The sequence below is a fragment of the Epinephelus lanceolatus genome, chromosome 1 (genome assembly GCF_041903045.1).
Source record: "Epinephelus lanceolatus isolate andai-2023 chromosome 1, ASM4190304v1, whole genome shotgun sequence".
Taxonomy (NCBI): domain Eukaryota; kingdom Metazoa; phylum Chordata; class Actinopteri; order Perciformes; family Serranidae; genus Epinephelus; species Epinephelus lanceolatus.
In genome coordinates this window covers 32,508,094-32,525,998 of record NC_135734.1, presented here as the reverse complement: position 1 = coordinate 32,525,998, position 17,905 = coordinate 32,508,094, and the positions used below count along the sequence as shown (strand labels likewise).

The window sequence follows — 17,905 nt, the reverse complement described above, 5'->3', positions numbered from 1 at the left end:
GCATGTATGCATTTCCCACAGGCCCTCTCTAATCAGTGCTCCTCCAACCGTACACACACCACACGGCTGCACCTTAATACCAGTTTACTGAGCTGGCTCTTTAATTCTCTGTGTTACTCTCGCTCTCTCGCACTGACTCTCCCGCTCCCATCTGTCTGTCTCTCTGTTCTTTCTCTGTCATATTCCTTTTCTCTTTGCGTTTGTGTACTTTTCTCTGTCACCCTGTCATCTCTTTCCCTCCTTCTTCACATGATAAAGTGTTGGGAGCTGGCAGCAGCTCAGCCTTACACAGCATGACTCTCATTTTACATTAGTGACTCACACAGACTACAATATTGCCATTATTGCTGCTTGGTTAGTTGTTTTTGTTTATTACTTTTACATTATAAATGTTTGAACAACAGTGTAAGGCAGACTTATCTCATAAAGGTTGCTCTTTTTGCCTTTTCGGCTGTGTGGTCTGCAGCATGGGGCAGGAGGAGTCTGGTTACTCAGTGGCTACAGTAAACTCCAAGGTCTTCACATCATGTGAAATTCTGTCACTCTCTGCTACTAGTCTGTCAAATGCATATTGCAATAATTGTGCGGTGATTAGAGTACAACCTGTCAGCATTAAAGTGTTGCAGGAGCACACTGTTCTTACAGTAACAGGAAAATATTTAATTCATATCTTCACTATGCTAGAATATTTTTCATGTTTAATGTGCCAACCTAGAATTAGCTACTGTACACACTTAGATGGTTGTTTTGATTTGTCTTAAAGAGGATTATAAAACAGTTTCGAAATTAAAGTATGCAGGAAAAAATGCTTTTTTTGTCTTCGAGGATAGCTCAGTATATTATATTTCTCCTTGGCCAAGTATTAAAACTTAGTGTTGTTAAGAAAATTTGATATTTGTGCTCAAATGTATTATTATTAGTAGTAGTAGTAAATACAAACTGAATCATCCAGGTTTGCCCCACTTAACTGTAGCCCTTTTTACAAAGGAATTGTGCATTTGCAGGAAAGCCCAGTCCGTCTTTTTTCAGCATTGGCAGTATAAAAACAAAATCGGGGAGTGCAGCAAAATGCCGCCTGCCTACTTTTGTTTATACAGAATGCGCCTTTTTCGGGGCAATGGGGGGCGTGAGCAGGTAAAAAAACGTGTAGCTCAGTGTGTGACGTAACCAGTGACGTGGGAGGGAAGCCGCAGCTGGTCAGTCCTTAAGCAATTCTCTTATAAGTCGTCCCGTCATCTGATGGTTAACGGCCTCTTTGTTTGTGAGGACAAGGAGGCTGTGCAATTCCTTGTCTTCCCAGTTGCTCATCTTTACAGCGTATGTCAGGTTTGCGTTTCCCTCTTGTTACTAGCTGCTAATCAGCTGTTTCCTGTTTATCCACCGCCAGTGGGTCGCACGTGCAGCATCATCAACAGCTCCTCCCACAAGCCTTCAACAGCCCCTCCTGTTGTGGAAGGCCGCCTCGGTCTTTTTAAACTAAAAGGGTTCCGCCAATATGACTACCCTACGAGGCAGAAAATTGGGCGCCTCGGATCAACTCGCCAATCCGGCTCTGTGTAAAAGGGGCTTGTGAGAACCCTGTTATAAATAGATTAATATTTTATTGATTGTTAGTGATTAATCATGAGGAAACCATAAATTCGGTTTTTGAACAGTCAATATAAAAGATAAACATATATCATTAATGAATATGAGCTTAAAAAAATGAAGTCAAGTGAGTTTTAAATCTTTTTGACTGTAAATGCGTAGTATTCGACACGTCACTTGGCCGGCTCAATAACACCGCAGCTCCAATGATGTCACTTAAGTGAGACAAATTAGAGTACTGAGTATGAGTATGAATTGCTCAAAGAAGAACTTGTATCCCTTGTCCAACATTGACCTTTTCACGTCTCCCTAAAATTTTTCAACAAGATGAACAACATCTGCAATTGTAAATTTGGGCAAAGATAGAAGTGACTGGGAGAATATGCGCTGTCCAGGCTCCATAGTAGATGTTCTAACAGCAAGAGATTGTTGCGGCGCATATGGAAGTAGTGACTGGAACTAGGGATTCCCTACTTTAGGTCACGGTCGCCATTTTGTGAATAGGCCTATATGGGCTTTATAAAGTGCTTTTTACACAGAAATGGCAACTTTTCTTCTTCTTTGAGTTAGCTGCTAACTGCTACAAGCTGCTTTTTAAATCTCCCAGCGGTTGATCTCTCACATTACACCTTGTGAAAATGTCATACCCATAATCGCAGGCTGCCGGCTGTCCCTTTTACACAGACATCGATTTGGCGCTGTTACTACCTTCATTGCCGGCTTGAAGGCATAACAAAGAGGCGGAATAATGGAGCAACATTCCTGCCATGAAGAGGCTTTTAAAAAGGGCTTAATGTACATCATTCCTCTTTGGTAACCGGGGATACCTACTGATAGATACTAGGATCCGCAAACATTAACACACTTCTTTTGCGCCATCATAATGAAAATTTGAAGCAAAAAAAATTGAAAACATTTTTTAAAAGGTTTATATATGAGGCAAGACTGTCATGTCAGTCTTTGGAAACATCAGTGTGGTGATCATTTCTGTGATCAGTGCAATATGTATCTTAAAACCCTCCTGCTGTCCTCTGGGTCTGTTGTCTTTAGGTCCTGGTGCTGCTGGATGTCAGCCCCGACCAGTCCATGGTGGATGAAGGCGTTGCCCGAGAGGTCATCAACCGTATTCAGAAACTACGCAAGAAGGTGGGACAATTATTTCAGGAGCACTACTAGCTCTGGAAACTAGAGTGACACATAACACACTACTAGTGAATTTTACAATCCAGTGTCTAATGAATAGAATACGACATATTAGAAACTGTTTGCCAGCACATGTAATTGGGGCTGTGACAGGGTGAGCAAAACATGCCACTGAGGCAGTTTGGGGAGGTGTACTGGAAGACAAAATACCATTCAAGGCTGTTTCGTGGTGACTAATGTATGACAGATAAGCAGGGGAAAGGAAGTTGACTGACTACAAGAAGTATTTGGGAACATTGAACATTGGGACTGAAAATGATTACACCAAAGTCTGTGAGGTATTTTGAAGGATGACAACATCCTTCACATCCTCTCCTGCAAGATTTGTGTGACACTGCATGCTCTCTAGAATTAGAAATACACAAGATAATACAGTACTAATACTACAGCGTCTCTAGTAGACACTACTTTTCAACTGGAGCCACAGTTTTTCTCCTAGGAGGTTTCCCTCCTAATGCACCTTTTAAACAACACTATTTTTTTGTCAGTTGTCTTGAGTCTTACATCCTAATCCTGACAGTCTGTTGACCACAAACCCTGTCCTCCTCATATATTTTAATACATTTTTATTGGAGCTAAAAGTCGATCAACACAAAACTGATAAGCAGCAATTTAAATCTGTATCATTTAAGTGATTTATTATGAAAAAATGCCAAACAATCTCGGTTTACAGCTTCTCAAATGTAACACACCTATCTCATGATTATATACACCATGCATTAGAAAATGTTGAGATGTGGAAATGTGATGAGGCAAATGGCAAATGTTGCATTAATGAATAGGGAATAGATAGATTTATATGTGCACCAAGACAAAAAGAAAATATTAAAAGAGCTGAAAAATGAAATGAGCCAGTGAAAGGTAAATAGAGGAGTAATATATAGTATAAAGCTTTATAATATTTATACACTCTGTTTCAACCAAAAATGTTATTAAGTTAGGTAACCATTGGTCGGACAAAACAATTATTTGATGACATCAAGTTGTGTCAAGAAACTCTGTCGTCAACCCAAAAATTACGATTTATATTATTAAGTCAAATAAAAGTGAAATGTCTGGACAATGAGAATATATGTAACCCAAGTTACTTTGATAAAGTTTATGTGATTAAAGTTAATAAATTCTATGTATTTCAAATATGTTGATGAACATCAACATATTTATACATAAATTATACATATTATTATTATTATTATACATAGAAATACATATAATTTATTATTAGTAATTACATACATTTTATGAACGTAAATTCAACTTATTTGAAATACATTGAATATATCAGTAATTACATAAACTCTATCAGGGTTAACTTGGTTAATTCTATGAGCTATAGTTCCATAAATTCTATTAGTCTATTCATCTTAATTTGATTTAATTAAATTAATAGTACTTTTTGGTTGATGTGATTTAATTGCAAAATGAAAACTTTAAAATAGACCAAATAATTTTTTGAGTGTGTTGTGCTTTTGGAAACTGAACATTTTTCAGTCTTTTCTGACATTTTATTGACTATTTATTTTCAAGAAACCTAAACAAAACATAACTACATGCTGACATACAACATAACCACATTCATATATGAACATATAAAAGACAAATAAAAAAAATAGAATAAAAATACATTAAAATTTCAATTAAAATGAAAAAATATGAGTTAAATAAATAAATAAATTAATTAAATGAATAAAGAAATAACAAAAAAATTAAGAATGCAGCTTCTAATCACCAATGTCAAACTTCATCCCACAATACCGTCATCATAAAAGGAGGTTTGCAAGTCTCCCATCCTGCTTCCAGTCACCTTTAAATTCTCTCGTCTGACCCAGTACATCTTACTTACACTTACAGGACCCCATACTTTTTAAATAGTTATTGTTTTCATGGACTAAACTATTAATTGATTAATTGAAATGAATGAAAATATAGTCATTAGCAGCAGCCCTGCAGTTTAGACCAAACACAGAAAAATTGTCTGTATTGTTTTACATTTCCCTCCCTTTGATCACCCAGTCCTCCCCCCTTCCTCTTTATGTCCCATGCTAATTTTATCAGGGCAGTTTTGAAATCTTTCCACTGCAGCGTCACAGTTAGAAGTTTCTCCATCATAAGGCAGGCTTAATGGAAGCTTAATTACAGTCTGGCCCCTTTCAGATTCTAATGTTGGAGCTTTGAAGTGGTCTGGGGAGTAAAGACGGATTAGCCAACAGCCCCTTGTTTTCACAACCAACAAACAGTTTTTTCCGTCCCCCTATAGCAGTGGTGTGCACTGGCTCCCGGCCAGGCTAAATTCCTCCAGTTATTTCAAACTGAGATCTGTTAGGAATTTTCCACCCTGGGGATGGGAATTAATTTTTAACAATTCTCTGACATGTTTGGTAGTAGTTTGTTTGTGGGTGTGCATGCATGTTTTTTATCAGTGTTTGCATGGGTTCTTGTGTGTTAGCATATGCAGGGTTGAGAGACAGGTCAGTGTTTCCTTTTTTATTGTTTTTTTTATTGGGCTGCTCACAAACTGGAGATCTCTGTAGGTCCATCTGACACACACACACATACACACACTGTACTGGCCCCTTCAGGGTAGGGTCAGTACCTTGACTTGGCAGGAAAAGCCTATAAACCTTCTCCATTGATTGACTGCTCCTCTGTATCTAGCTAACGTTATTCCTCTGCCCTTGAGCCACATACTGCAATTGGAGTGTGTGTATTTGTGTGTGTGTGCGTGTACTATACAGTCAGTATACATGTGTGTACAGTTGTGCAAAGGTGTGCACGGCTGCACACTGCAGATTAGGTTGAGATCAATGTGTTTGAATGTTTCAAGGTTAGAGGAAGCTGTCAGCACACAATGCCAAAACAGGCGGGCTTTCATCCAATAAAAAAATCTCCCCTTGTTCTCCTCTGCCTTCATTTGTTCCTACGCTGTCTGATTTTTGCTTTTATAATCCCCACCCTCTCTTCTTTTTGGCCGCCCTTCCATTTTGTTTATCCCATCCCCCTCCCTTACTTCTTCTTTCAGGTAATTGTTTCTCGCAGATTTCATTTTCTTATTGAAGACAAAAAAAAAAAAAAGCTTTGAAGAGAATTACTTGTCACAAAAATGTGATTCTTTGTGTCCTTGGCAATCGTTTGTTTTAATCAGATAACAGGTTTTTCTGTTATTGTGCATTGTTGTTGTTTGAAGAGCTATTCAAGCAGTACTTGGAGCACATTTACTCACTTTTGTTCCAAGTATCTTTTAGCTCTTTGATACTTGTGGAGCTTTTTTTCTGACTGAAACAAACCACCGTGCTTAAATTCTATTAGTTCACATATGAAAACCCACTGTGTCTACCTGTCTGTCCATCCCTTGTCTCACAGGGTCATTTAGTGCCATCAGATGAGATAACTGTGTACTACCGCTGCCAGCCAGAGGGGGAGTACTTGGGCTCTGTGATCCAGGCTCACACTGACTTCATCCTGGCTACCACCAAGGCTCCACTGCTGCCCTTCCCTGTCCCCAAGACTGCCGGCGTCATCATAGAGGAAAAGACTCAGGTATGAAAGAACACCTCACGACAAGCAGGATGATTGTTCACTGTACTGTAATATGAGCTCAGTTTAACAGGCAGCTTGTTGTGTAGCACAGCCTTTTAACATTTAGGGAACATGGTGGTAACAACAGACTGTGTGTGTTATCACAAGCATGAGTAGGTCAGAATGTTTCTAGGATCTTTTAATGCTGAAAATTGTCCTCTTAGTGATCCATATATTACCACTCTCTGGATGCATTAGTGATATTGCTTGTGGTATTTAAAGAAAATAAAAACTCAGACATCTTTCTTTCTGTGCCTCCTTCATGCTTTTCTTCTCTGTGTTGCAGCTGAAGGGCTCAGACTTGGAGCTAACCATAGTAAAGGGATCTTCAGCCCCTCGGGCTCCTCTAAATGGACCAGCTTGCACCTACGTGAACGTCAGAGTGAAGGTCAACAACAAAGAACAAGGTAGAGCATGTGAAGGACGAAGAGGGAGTCTATTTTTCCAGCCAGAAGAGATTTAACAAGAATATATGTAACTGTTAAACTGCCATTAGAAGCTGCTCTCTGGTTATTTTGCATTTCTGCTGATTGTTGAGCTAATAGGATATGCACCACACCAACTGTTCCTTGTCTTACCTGTAATTCCTTACGTGAACTGTTTGGCTATATTAGTAATCCTGTCTGACTGGTTTCTTGCTCAGAGGGGGTTGTGCTGTTGGAGAACCCCAAAGGGGATAACAGACTAGACCTGGACAAGCTCAACAAAGTGTGCAGCAGCATCTTTGGAACCAATAACACCCAGCTTAAGTTCTTCAACGGCGGCACTGGTGAGAACTGGTTTTATCACCTCAGAAACACCTACATGCAGCAAATCACTGTCAGGGTAGAAACATCATGTGTCATTGAGTGACTGTGGGCCATTGTATAACCACCTTCTTGCTACAAGTACTTTACATTTACTGCAATTTTTGAAATTAGTTTCGCTAACTATTGAGCCCCAAACCTGCCAAAATACAGAAACACATTCTCTGTGATAAGGTGTGAAAATTATAACTGAATACATACAATAAATAATAATGTTAGTTACATTATTAAATGGTGTGTTAAAATAATGTAAAGCTTTTATCAGCTGATTAAATCAATTAAAACATGTATTTTTACTTTTAATGTATCTTCAACTAGCACATCTTTGGACACATAATGATTTATCTACAGTATTTCCTATTTTTCCCCACACAATATTTATAATTTTCTTAATGCCTATATGATAATAATAATAATAATATGGAATTGTACATGCAAGTTCAGAGCACTGATTGGTCCAGGGTTTGTGTGTGTGTAGTCTCGCCACCAGACAATCAGAGATCTCTGCCTTCTGATAGTCTGTGGACACTCCTTTCTAAAGTGTGTTTAACACACCGGCGAAAACGGCCGGCAACAAAGCAATGCCTCTTGCATTTTTGAAAAGGACACGCCTTCTCGGAAATGTGCGCTCCTCCTTTTCTCGTCCGCAAGGAAACAAACACACAGAGAGCTTGAAAATGGATGCAGAGAGATTTAACTCCGTTTTATATCAAATGTGTGCTCATCTGTGAAGAAAATATTTTTTCCAGCGGATGTCTTAGTTACAACATTATTGAGCTAACTGGAGTAGTTTCATGTCGTATCCGACAACGGGAGGCTTTTAACAGATGACGTCCTGATGTTAGCTTTGCTGCTAGTGTTAGCTGTCCCTGTCAGCTGCAGCCACTGATGCTTTCTAGACATTGTGATTTCCCAAAACTGAATAAATACCACACATAGCAACACAAAACTGCTTTGCTAGCTCAATCATGTTGTAACTAAGATATCCGCTGGAAAAAATCTTTTTTTCACGGACCGTTTAATGAGTTATTACCTATCACAGACAGACATAGTAATGTTTGTTCAATCATTGTGTTTATAGACTTTACAAACATCGGATTAGTCCAAACGGTGATACAGTGATGTGAAAAATGTGATATATAGGCTATATATATAGCTAAAAGCTCTGCTGGTTTTCTACCCGGAAGTATTTGTAAACAACAAGGCGATTCCCTCTAACGTTATAGTCCGGCCGGACAGATGAGTCATGGCCTTGTAAAAGATTATGTTTGTTTCTTTTAGTTGGCGAGAATGTGTCACCACAAACGCAACAAACATCCACTGAACTTTGTCTGCGTTTTCTGCGAGCGCGGCTGAGCCATTTTTTACCGCTACACGTGTTTGTAGTGGGACTATGTTTACAAGCACAAGAGTTCAGCGAGCCACCGAAGGACCGCCCTGCAGATTTACTATTGGTTCTGCAACGTAGGGAGTTTTTTTAAACTCTGAAATTGTATCCGCCCATCTAAACACAAAATCAGGGAGAAAGTCATCAGTCTTTAGTTAAGCAAAGCGTCTAAAGACTGACTTGTGAGTCTAGTGTGTGTGTACCAATGACTGTATATAAAGATGGACGACGTGTCTCCACTTCCTCTGACTGTACGTGAATGAAACCAAAGTATCTCAGATAAGGCCACTGCCACTACCCATACACCAATCCAACAAATTGCAATCTGTGTCATAGTTCCAACCACCTTTTAATAGCATCAAATAACTAATTAAAACCAAACTTAACAGAAAAATAAACGCTTGAATATACATCAGTGTGATAAGAGCTACCTTAAATATCAGAAACCATCTTTGGGAAAACATTATTCGAGGTATTCTTTGTTAGTTTGCCCCATGTCTTATCTGCTAATATGGAGGGGGCGGGCTTTATGGCCTGTACTGCAGCCAGCCACCAGGGAATGATTGTGATGTTCTGGCTTCACTTTCGGGGAGCTGTGTTATTGTTACATGCACTGTATGGTGTGTACATTGTATAAACTCTTATAGCAGTAGGTGTAGCACTTCAGCTGGCAAGCTAACCCTTGTACTTTTAATTTTGTTTTGTTTTTAGTTTAGTTAGTGTGACATTCTGAGAAGGAAAGGAAATAAAAAAGTTTGATGTCTTTCTTTATTATTCATAAATTATTTCTTGATGTATTTAGTGATATTTTTGACTTGTCTTATAACCTGGTCTGATTATTTTGTCAGTTTCCATAGTAACCCAGATGACTCCTCTGTGTGCTTGTGGGTTTTGTTACAGAGTTGACCAGGAAAATGGACCTTCAGACTCTGAGCGGTAAAACTTTGTCAGTGACTTCAGGCTCTCCAGGCCCCGCACCCACCACTGACGCCCCCCTGTGTCCTTATGTGAACCTGCTGCTTTGCAACGCACAACCAGCTGGTGAGAAATACACACACACTACACACAGCCATACACAACTAATAACTAAGTCAGTTCTTGTAACTGTTATAAGGCGGCCATTACTCTGTTTAATTATAAGAAACAAATCCCCCAGAGAGACAAAAACCAATAATGAGTTTATCCTGCTGACAAAGTTTTGTCTGTGTCATCAAACCTTTACTTAACTTAATGCATGTGGCATCGTAGCTTCAACAGACCAGACACACTAGTCGCAGTCTGACCCAGCTGACCCCTGACCCAAGCTCTATTTGGAAAAAGTACTGTGATCTTTTACTTAAAGGTCCAGTGTGTGTCACTTTGTTTTTATATGGATATTTGAAATTTACACAGAACAAGTTAATAAGTGAGCTTTAGAGGTGCTAGTAGGCAGACTTTTTTCTGTAGCTGTCAAATAAATGTGCTTAGATCATTTCCACCACTGGAGTAAACTACATTTATTGTGTGTTGTACTGTGTACATTGTACTGAGGGAAATGTTACATAATCCAGCTTTATCCTTTAAGTCATTCACACTCAAACCCTTTTACCTCTCCCCTCTGACCCTCCATCTACCAATTGATCAGCCAGGCTCTCTCTGTCCTCCGCTCTTTTTGATCTAGCAGTGCTTTCTCTTCCCTTTTCCCATGGCTTAAGCTCAGACTTGATACTGTTCCAGGACTTGTGAACAAGCTTCACTAACAAGCCAATCATTTCTTAATTTGTAAAGAAAGTTAAGTCTGTCTGCTTCACTCCTCTTCAACACTCTTCCTGTCTCCCTCAGAGTGCCAGACAGGAGAGGTGGGCACCCTCCTGCTGGTGAACCCAGTGGGCCAGAATGGGCTTGACTACTCAGGCCTGCTGTCTGAGGCTGCCAAGGTTTTCGGCCTCCGCAGCAGACGGCTCAAACTCTACCTGGACCAGGACCTCACCCAGGGTAAGATGAAAAGATGGTGGATATCATATTGATTTTTAAGCCAATTTAAGGCCAGTCATTCTGGGCGGATATACACAGTGAGGAGAAAATCTGATTGATAGTTCTTACCTTCATCATATAACATGTCGCTGATAAGAAAAGTAGTTTCCAGAGCAGGTTTGGAATTCAGAGAATTATGTTTTAATCCCCGACCAAAAGAAAAATGTCACAGCTTGGTGAAGGTATTGCGGGATGAAGACTCTACTGTCAGCTGGCGCCAATTGATTACATTTAAAAATGCAATGTAATATTTTCTTAATGCACCCAATACGGATGTTAACAATCAATGGAATGGATGTTATCAGTCGTTATCAGCCTCATATATGGGTTAAAAGGGGCCTGCTACACCTACTAATAGGCTCAGAAGTCCCTTATCATTCACGTTCATTGTTAGGTGGTGTTAGTGGCCGTAGTAATTATGACGGGACCAACGAAGGAAGTCCAGAGGCATATCTTAGTCTAAAGAGCGCCAAAGACCATGTAAGGAGGAGGTCGGGGTGTATGGGCCAAACAAGTACAGGACTTTCATCTTGAAAACCGCTGTTTGTCTCCGAAAGCCGAAAGTCACCGTTGACGCAACATACTTAACTTATGTCACGATACGCTATGTTACGTTACATAACAGCTGGGAGAAATTGAAACTGAAACCTAACAAAACTGCAACCATTTCACACTGTTGATATGCACCTTCTAGCCTACTGGTAGGTGCAGTTTGTCCAATCTGAAGCATTAGGCCCTGATCACACAGAAAGCGTTGAAGCAGCTGGAGGGGCCTTTTTGTAATTGTTTTTAATGGGAATTAAGCTTTTTGCTTGCTGATTTTGTGTTGCAATGCGCCTCGAGTTTCTGCGCTCTAGGTCCCTGGCATTTTTGCCATAGCACTCTGAACTCAACACGTCATCTCTTTTTTTGTCATCTTTTTTCCCATTGTTTAATCGGATGATTGAGAGGCGTTGGGTCTTCTGTGATGGTCACGACAACAAGTTTACAGTTGATAAACAATGGAGGAGAAACAGGTAGTGGTTACTGGATACCCAGAGCTATACGGCCCGACAATAGACATCAGGTTGTCAAATTGCCCCCAATTCATCCTAAAATATGCCTGGAAATGGCCATCATCGAGGCGAAGCTCCTGGACCAGCTGGTGGTGCTCCCTGTGATCCACCGTCTTTTGATGATGATGATGATTTAATTACATACATTATATACATATACATTGAATTAGCTTTGCATTACACAGTTTGCTAAAAACAAGTTTTATATGAAAATTATTTTTATTTTAATGTTTTCAGCTGACAAAAAAAGATTTATTTTACAATTTGGTGCTCACATGCAAAACATGCAAGTGACTTTTTAGCTGTGTATGCTGTCCAACACTATAAATATCACTTTTACTTTATTTAGCCAACATGCGCTTCGGATTTGTGACCTGCAATGTAGGCCACATTTAAAATGGATGAAATGAGGAAGGTCAGATGTGTATTATGGATGAACATTTTACAGCACATTCCTTCATGAGTGAGGTTTTTTTTGGCATCCTCTTTAGTTATCTAATTTTAAAAAACTAAACTAACCTCCCAATTAGACCATCTTAAGATCTCTCCAGTTTTTGTGAAAACTGTGATCTTTTGTGAGAGCGTCAATTTTTTCCATACTTAAATTTAGCCATAAATGTAAACAAACCTACCCTCTAACTGTTTACTGTCTCTGTCTTTTTCAGAGCTGCCAGCTGATTCATCAGTGAAATCTCTAGACACCAAAACTCTATTTGTGAGAGTTCTTCCAACGACCGCCGAAGCGTAAATCCAGAGAAGCCATCTTTAGGAACATTTGTCTCAGATGCCTCACAGGTTCCCAAAATGAAGTTTTTTACCAGTAAAATCCCACCAGAGCCCCTTTGATGCACAGTGGATTTATGTCATTTGTTTTAGATGCAAAGCAGGTCTGTGAATTTCTCAACTGTTATTCTCATGGAGTCACAATCACCCATGTCTTGATCTATCCCTAAGACCACTTCAGGCACAAACTGAGCGTGCCTAAAGTGGTCTTGTGATGTGTTACAGTGCATTTCAAGATGTGGTGATAGCTCTAATTAATCGTCGTATTTAGCTAAGACTTACAGTGCTGTTCTCCCTGACACCGTTTCTCTCCCTCTTACTGTCTTTAATTTGTCATCCATTATCAGTGACAGTTTTCTAAGAAAGCACAGTGTGTTGCCAGGCTATATTTATTCTGGACTGAGAGGAGATTTACATAATTTCTACACTAGAAAGTGGATGCACTTCAAGAACAGAGTGATTGTTCATACGTAACAGCTGAACAGACCCGCTGGATAGATGTGTAAGTGTGGTCATGGAAACTGGGAATTGTCTGATGGAAGGAAAACCCAACATCAAAATAACCAGAACAAAATACTAAAGGTTTGTTCACCTCAGATTTAAAGATTTTGTTCAGTCACGCTTCAGCATCTCATCTTGGAAATGAAGATTCCAGGGAACTGTCTAACCTGTCCAGCTGTCAATATTACCAGTGGAGGTTTTTGTCTTTATTATGCTAATGATAAAAATTATGCAAGCCACTTCTCTTCAAGGCTTATTTGAGGTGAGCTTAGTCCAGAGTAATTATTGCTCTTCCTCATAATCGGGAAGCCAATTTGGCCTATTGTGCTTACACACAGTTTTGAATTTAACAGATAAACCTGCTCTGTTCGTCGCATTGGGAATCCTCTGACAATTGCGAAGGCATTTAAAAGGTGAAATGGATTTTAAGGCTGCTGTACCTTAAGGACAAAAGGGTTCTTTTATAAAATAGAGCAACACATGGGTAATGTACTGTTTTAAGTGGCAAATGGAATAAATCAAAGGTGACTAAGAATCAACATGGTTTTTTTTCTTTCTGCTTACTTAAACCTCTGTAAGACGCGAAGAGACATGTTGTGTCTGTGACTGACTTTGCTGCAGAGAAATGTGTTTATTCATCTGGTTGCCTGAAACATTTCGACTGACTCATGGTGCACTCTTTAACTGCAAGGTCAGGAATACAATAAAGGGGATTAAAAATGTCCGCGGCAGCAATAAATGATTTTAAAGGAATGGTCAGACAATTGGGCAAGTATGATTATTTGTTTTCTGTCAACTTGGCACATGGAAGGTTGTTAAAGTCGTCCAGAAAGAGCTGCCATGCCTTGTAGTATTTTTTTAATAGAGCCCTGACTGAGATATCTCAGCTCTTCTAGCTTTAAGTGTGCTGTCCCCTCCCTGACCCAAGGGGCTTGCAGATGTGGAGCCCTGTCCTTCCACTTCAGGTCTTATCAGGTAACCTCACTCCCAATTCTTCTTCTGGTAGGGGTTGAGGCTGAAACAGTCATCCATCCAGCCCCTGCATGGAGCTGCTGGGAAGGGGGGAAAGTGGTTCCCAGTAAAGTCTCTAATTTGTAGGTATCTGAAATAATGCGTTCATCAGATGTCATGCTTTTTAACCAAATGGTCAAAGGAAGAAAAAACACCAATATGGAAGAGGTCAGACATACATATCAAGTCCTTTTGGAACCACAGATGGAACACTGAGTCTAAAAAGGCAGGCGTGAAAGCAGGGTTGCGCACTGTGCACTGACCGGATGATTTGTTTCCTTCCAAAATGCATCCTAAACTGCAGCTATATCCTAAGGGAACTACTGACCACGTGGTTATTCAAGTGATTCTTTCTGCTAAGTGGCAGAGGGGCACAAAGTAATGAGGTGGGGTCCATGCTGGACCAAACCGGGCCATCTCTCTCCCGAAAATGAGACATCCAGAATGTTACTTTATGCACATTTGCAGCGCAGTAGTAGTGCAGGGGTAACGCAAGCCTTCCCTCTGACTTTCACTTTTCCAGAAATGTCTTACGAAGGTGGGGAATTTTCTTGTTCCAAATATATGTGGGTAACTCCTTTAAAAAAGATTTGGGGAGGAAAAGAGGGACTGACTGGAAGTAGTGTAACATTCTTGGCATAATGCTGTGTATTTATTTTAGCCCTGGAGCTAGCAGCTTGTTAGCTTAGCATAAACAGCTAGCCTGGCTCTGTACGAAGTAGATGAGATGAAAATTTCACATCACCTTTGTAGTGACCAAAATTATCATGTTTGTTGGTGTTATCATAAAAATTTTAAAATGTGGAATCATTTCAACATCATTTTCAAGTTTTATATGATAATCACAAATGAAATTAGAAGCACATTTTGTTTGCATAAATATTAACATAAAGTAATCGCTATGTTATACAGTACAAACATATAAAACCGTATCAAATGTGCATTAACACGGAAGATAGCCTGTCTTTGAATTTCAGTTTGCTTGAGTGTCTGAGTCACTTGAGGACAAGGGACCTGTAGCATCACTGGGTTTGCCTGCTGCACGCCCACTCTGTAAACAAGGGCTTAGCAAAACAAACCCACGTTGTATGCTGCGCCTGTGTCTGGGAGACTGCTGCTAACTTTGGTTGATGCCTTTGCAAAGCACAGTAATCAAACAAGGTTTTAATGATGATTAAAATTTGAAACGGTAATACTAACGGGTTTATTGTAATACCAGAGAGCATTTCATTGCTAGTATGAAGGTAATAAAATCCACAGGGTGGTATCAATCTTCTCATTGAGCTCTCAGCTAGAAAGTGAAGAAGCCTTTTTCCCAAAATGTTGTACTATTCCTTTAAGAAGATGTGTGCAGTAAAACTGAACAGCAGAGAAAAGTGTCAGCCTGTTTTATCTTTACGAAATGATTGAGATTTGCATTGTTCAAATGAGTTTTGGAAACAAGGCAACTGTGGTAAGAAAGAGGACACTTGACAGCAGAACGATTCACTGTTTCTAGTTTTTCCTGGTTTCTAACAAAATCTTAAATCAGCTTCAACAAAGCAGCCAATTTGTTACTCTGTCAGTGCTGCGACTTCATAAGAAACCTGTTTGAAATTTTGGGCTCCTCTGGCTAGAAAAACTGTGAAGTGATGGTACAGTTCCCCCGAACCTAAGGCATTTTTGAGAAACCTTTTCATGGATGCTGCTAACCTGACCTGAGGATTCTTTTTTTTTAATGATCAGTAAATTTCATTGTTTTCTTCTGAACAAAAAAAACAGCATCAAATAGCCTACATCATATGGCTTTATAAAAACTGAAAAATAGGAGACAAGGACTGAAGAAGTTACACAGTTGCAATGACCTGAGGATTCTTAACAGCAACAGTTGACCGATGGTGTCATAAACATGGATACTGCTCTTTCTAGTTTCAGGTGATGAAAAGCTTGTGTCTGGCTACGGCTGACCCAGTAACTATCTGTCCATGGACAAGGAATTAATCTTCCACTGGGTCATTCTGCGAGCTCCATTTGTTACTGTAAGGAGGCCTCAGTCCTAGTTTTTAATTCTAGCAGCTGGTCTGAGTGAGGGATTCGAATTAGGGCTGCTCGATTATGTCAAAAATCATAACCAAGATTATTTGGGTCAATATTGAGATCACATTAAGCATTGTTGTGAAACAGAGTGCAGCACAATAATAGTTGTATCTCAATTATCTTGTTTTCATGATCGTTGGAAGCCAAAATTGTGACTGAAGATGAAATTCAATGGGCACTATGGCATCTTACCAGATAGAGTGGTACCATTAAGGCTGAGTCCTTGCCGCTGCTGCCAGTTCAAGAGTTCGGGTCCAGCCAGGGCAGTTTGCTGCATAAGATAAGAGATAAGATAAAACTTTATGCACTTTATGTCAAACATGTCATCATTCTCTCTCTGTGCCTTTCATGTCTCTCTTACTGTCAAAAAATAATAATTGCTGATCAACAATTGAAAAGAAAATAAGTTTTAATTAAGTGCCCATCCCAATTTGAAATTGAGCCAGTTTAAACTATAAAAACATCAACAAAACTTTTGACTTCAGACAAGAGTACAAAGTTTCATTTCGTTGCACAATAATTAGGATACAAAATACATCCGATAGAAAATACAGTGCAGCAGAGGAAGGAAGCCAGACGGGCTTGTTCAAAGTCCTCCACCCCTTAAACAAATAAACAATGACATAATTACTCATTAAAAATGAAACAAAACAAAAAAAAGCATGGCACAAAAAGCCTTTATATGCAAAACACAAGCAAGCATAAACAACAGGGAAATAAAAGAAAGGAAATCCAAAAGGAAAAACAGACCTAGAATAAATATAAAAGCTTCCCATGGTCATGGAAAACTTGGAAAAACCATGGAATTTCACAATCTTGTTTCCAGGCCTGGGAAAGTCGTGGCGTAAGTCCTTGGAAATTTCAGAGTCATGGAATTTTGTTTTGTGTAAAGAGATTTATCGTTGAACTAATCATCAGTGGGTAGGTTTTTTCATTTTCTCCCCAAGTTGCATCTCTTGCTCTGTGTATGCCCACCAGCTGCACTTATATTAAACATTTTGAATCTGATACGTTCAGTGCTTAATTTGTAAAATTAGAAGTAGGGGAACACTTTGGGCCTCTGACAGAGCAGTGTTCCCCCACTCTCAAAAGTGGGGGAACACTTTTTTAAGCGGCACCCGAGCCACCTCACTGCACAATTCCGAATGGAATGGTTGTGACATCTAGTGTTGTCACAGTACCAAAATTGGGACCCACGGTACGATACCAGTGAAAGTATCACAGTTCTGAGTAGTATCACGATACCACAGCGAAAATGAGGCAGATGTGCCTTTTGTCATTTATTAAAAAGATAAATCATTTTTCTATAATACATCAATGATATTTCAATGGAATAAATTACTTATTGACTTATTCATACTTCGAAAACAGCATCAATAAGTGATTAACATAGGGGGGATCAAAATAAAATAAATAAATAAAATAAAAATCAACCAGCCACCCTCCTCCCCTGACAAGTCCCTTCATAAGTAAAGGACAGTCCCTAAAGTGCGGTGAGGTTTGTGGACCGTTACCTGCCACAGAGAGAGAAATGTGAACGGCTCGTTTCTCCTCTGACACGCCACATACCTGTGTGCCACCACGGCTCAGTTGTCCAGGTACTACTGGGCAGTCATGACGCCAATGAAAGAGGAAATTACTGGACCTGGAGTCGGACTTCTCTGTCGCCGGTAAGCCGTTATCTTGCGCCGCGGAGCCGCTGTAGGCTATTTGACCACTGTATTCCTGTCTGTGACCCCCGTTCAACCCACAACCAGCAGGATTCGCCTTTCGTTTCTGCTGCTGGTTGAAATCTGCAGTGTCGCAAATGCGAGTAAAATGCTCACACATAGAGCTCTGTGGAAAACAAATCACTGCCGACAAGTAAAAAGAAATAAATAATAACTTTCACTGCTCAGAGATACTCA

The 17,905-nt window shown here is 39.7% G+C and overlaps 1 protein-coding gene across 1 annotated transcript in view; it reads left to right on the top strand.

Moving 5' to 3' along the window:
* iars1 (isoleucyl-tRNA synthetase 1) overlaps nt 1–13,450 on the top strand; it is a 90,774-nt gene extending 77,324 nt beyond the window's left edge. The window contains exons 28-34 of the mRNA XM_033626691.2: nt 2,638–2,733; nt 6,151–6,327; nt 6,653–6,773; nt 7,010–7,135; nt 9,460–9,600; nt 10,381–10,533; nt 12,293–13,450. Coding sequence (XP_033482582.1) covers nt 2,638–2,733; nt 6,151–6,327; nt 6,653–6,773; nt 7,010–7,135; nt 9,460–9,600; nt 10,381–10,533; nt 12,293–12,375 — 897 coding nt within the window. The 3' untranslated portion in view covers nt 12,376–13,450. The remainder of the gene's footprint in view (nt 1–2,637; nt 2,734–6,150; nt 6,328–6,652; nt 6,774–7,009; nt 7,136–9,459; nt 9,601–10,380; nt 10,534–12,292) is intronic.
* Nucleotides 13,451–17,905: the final 4,455 nt, after the last annotated feature.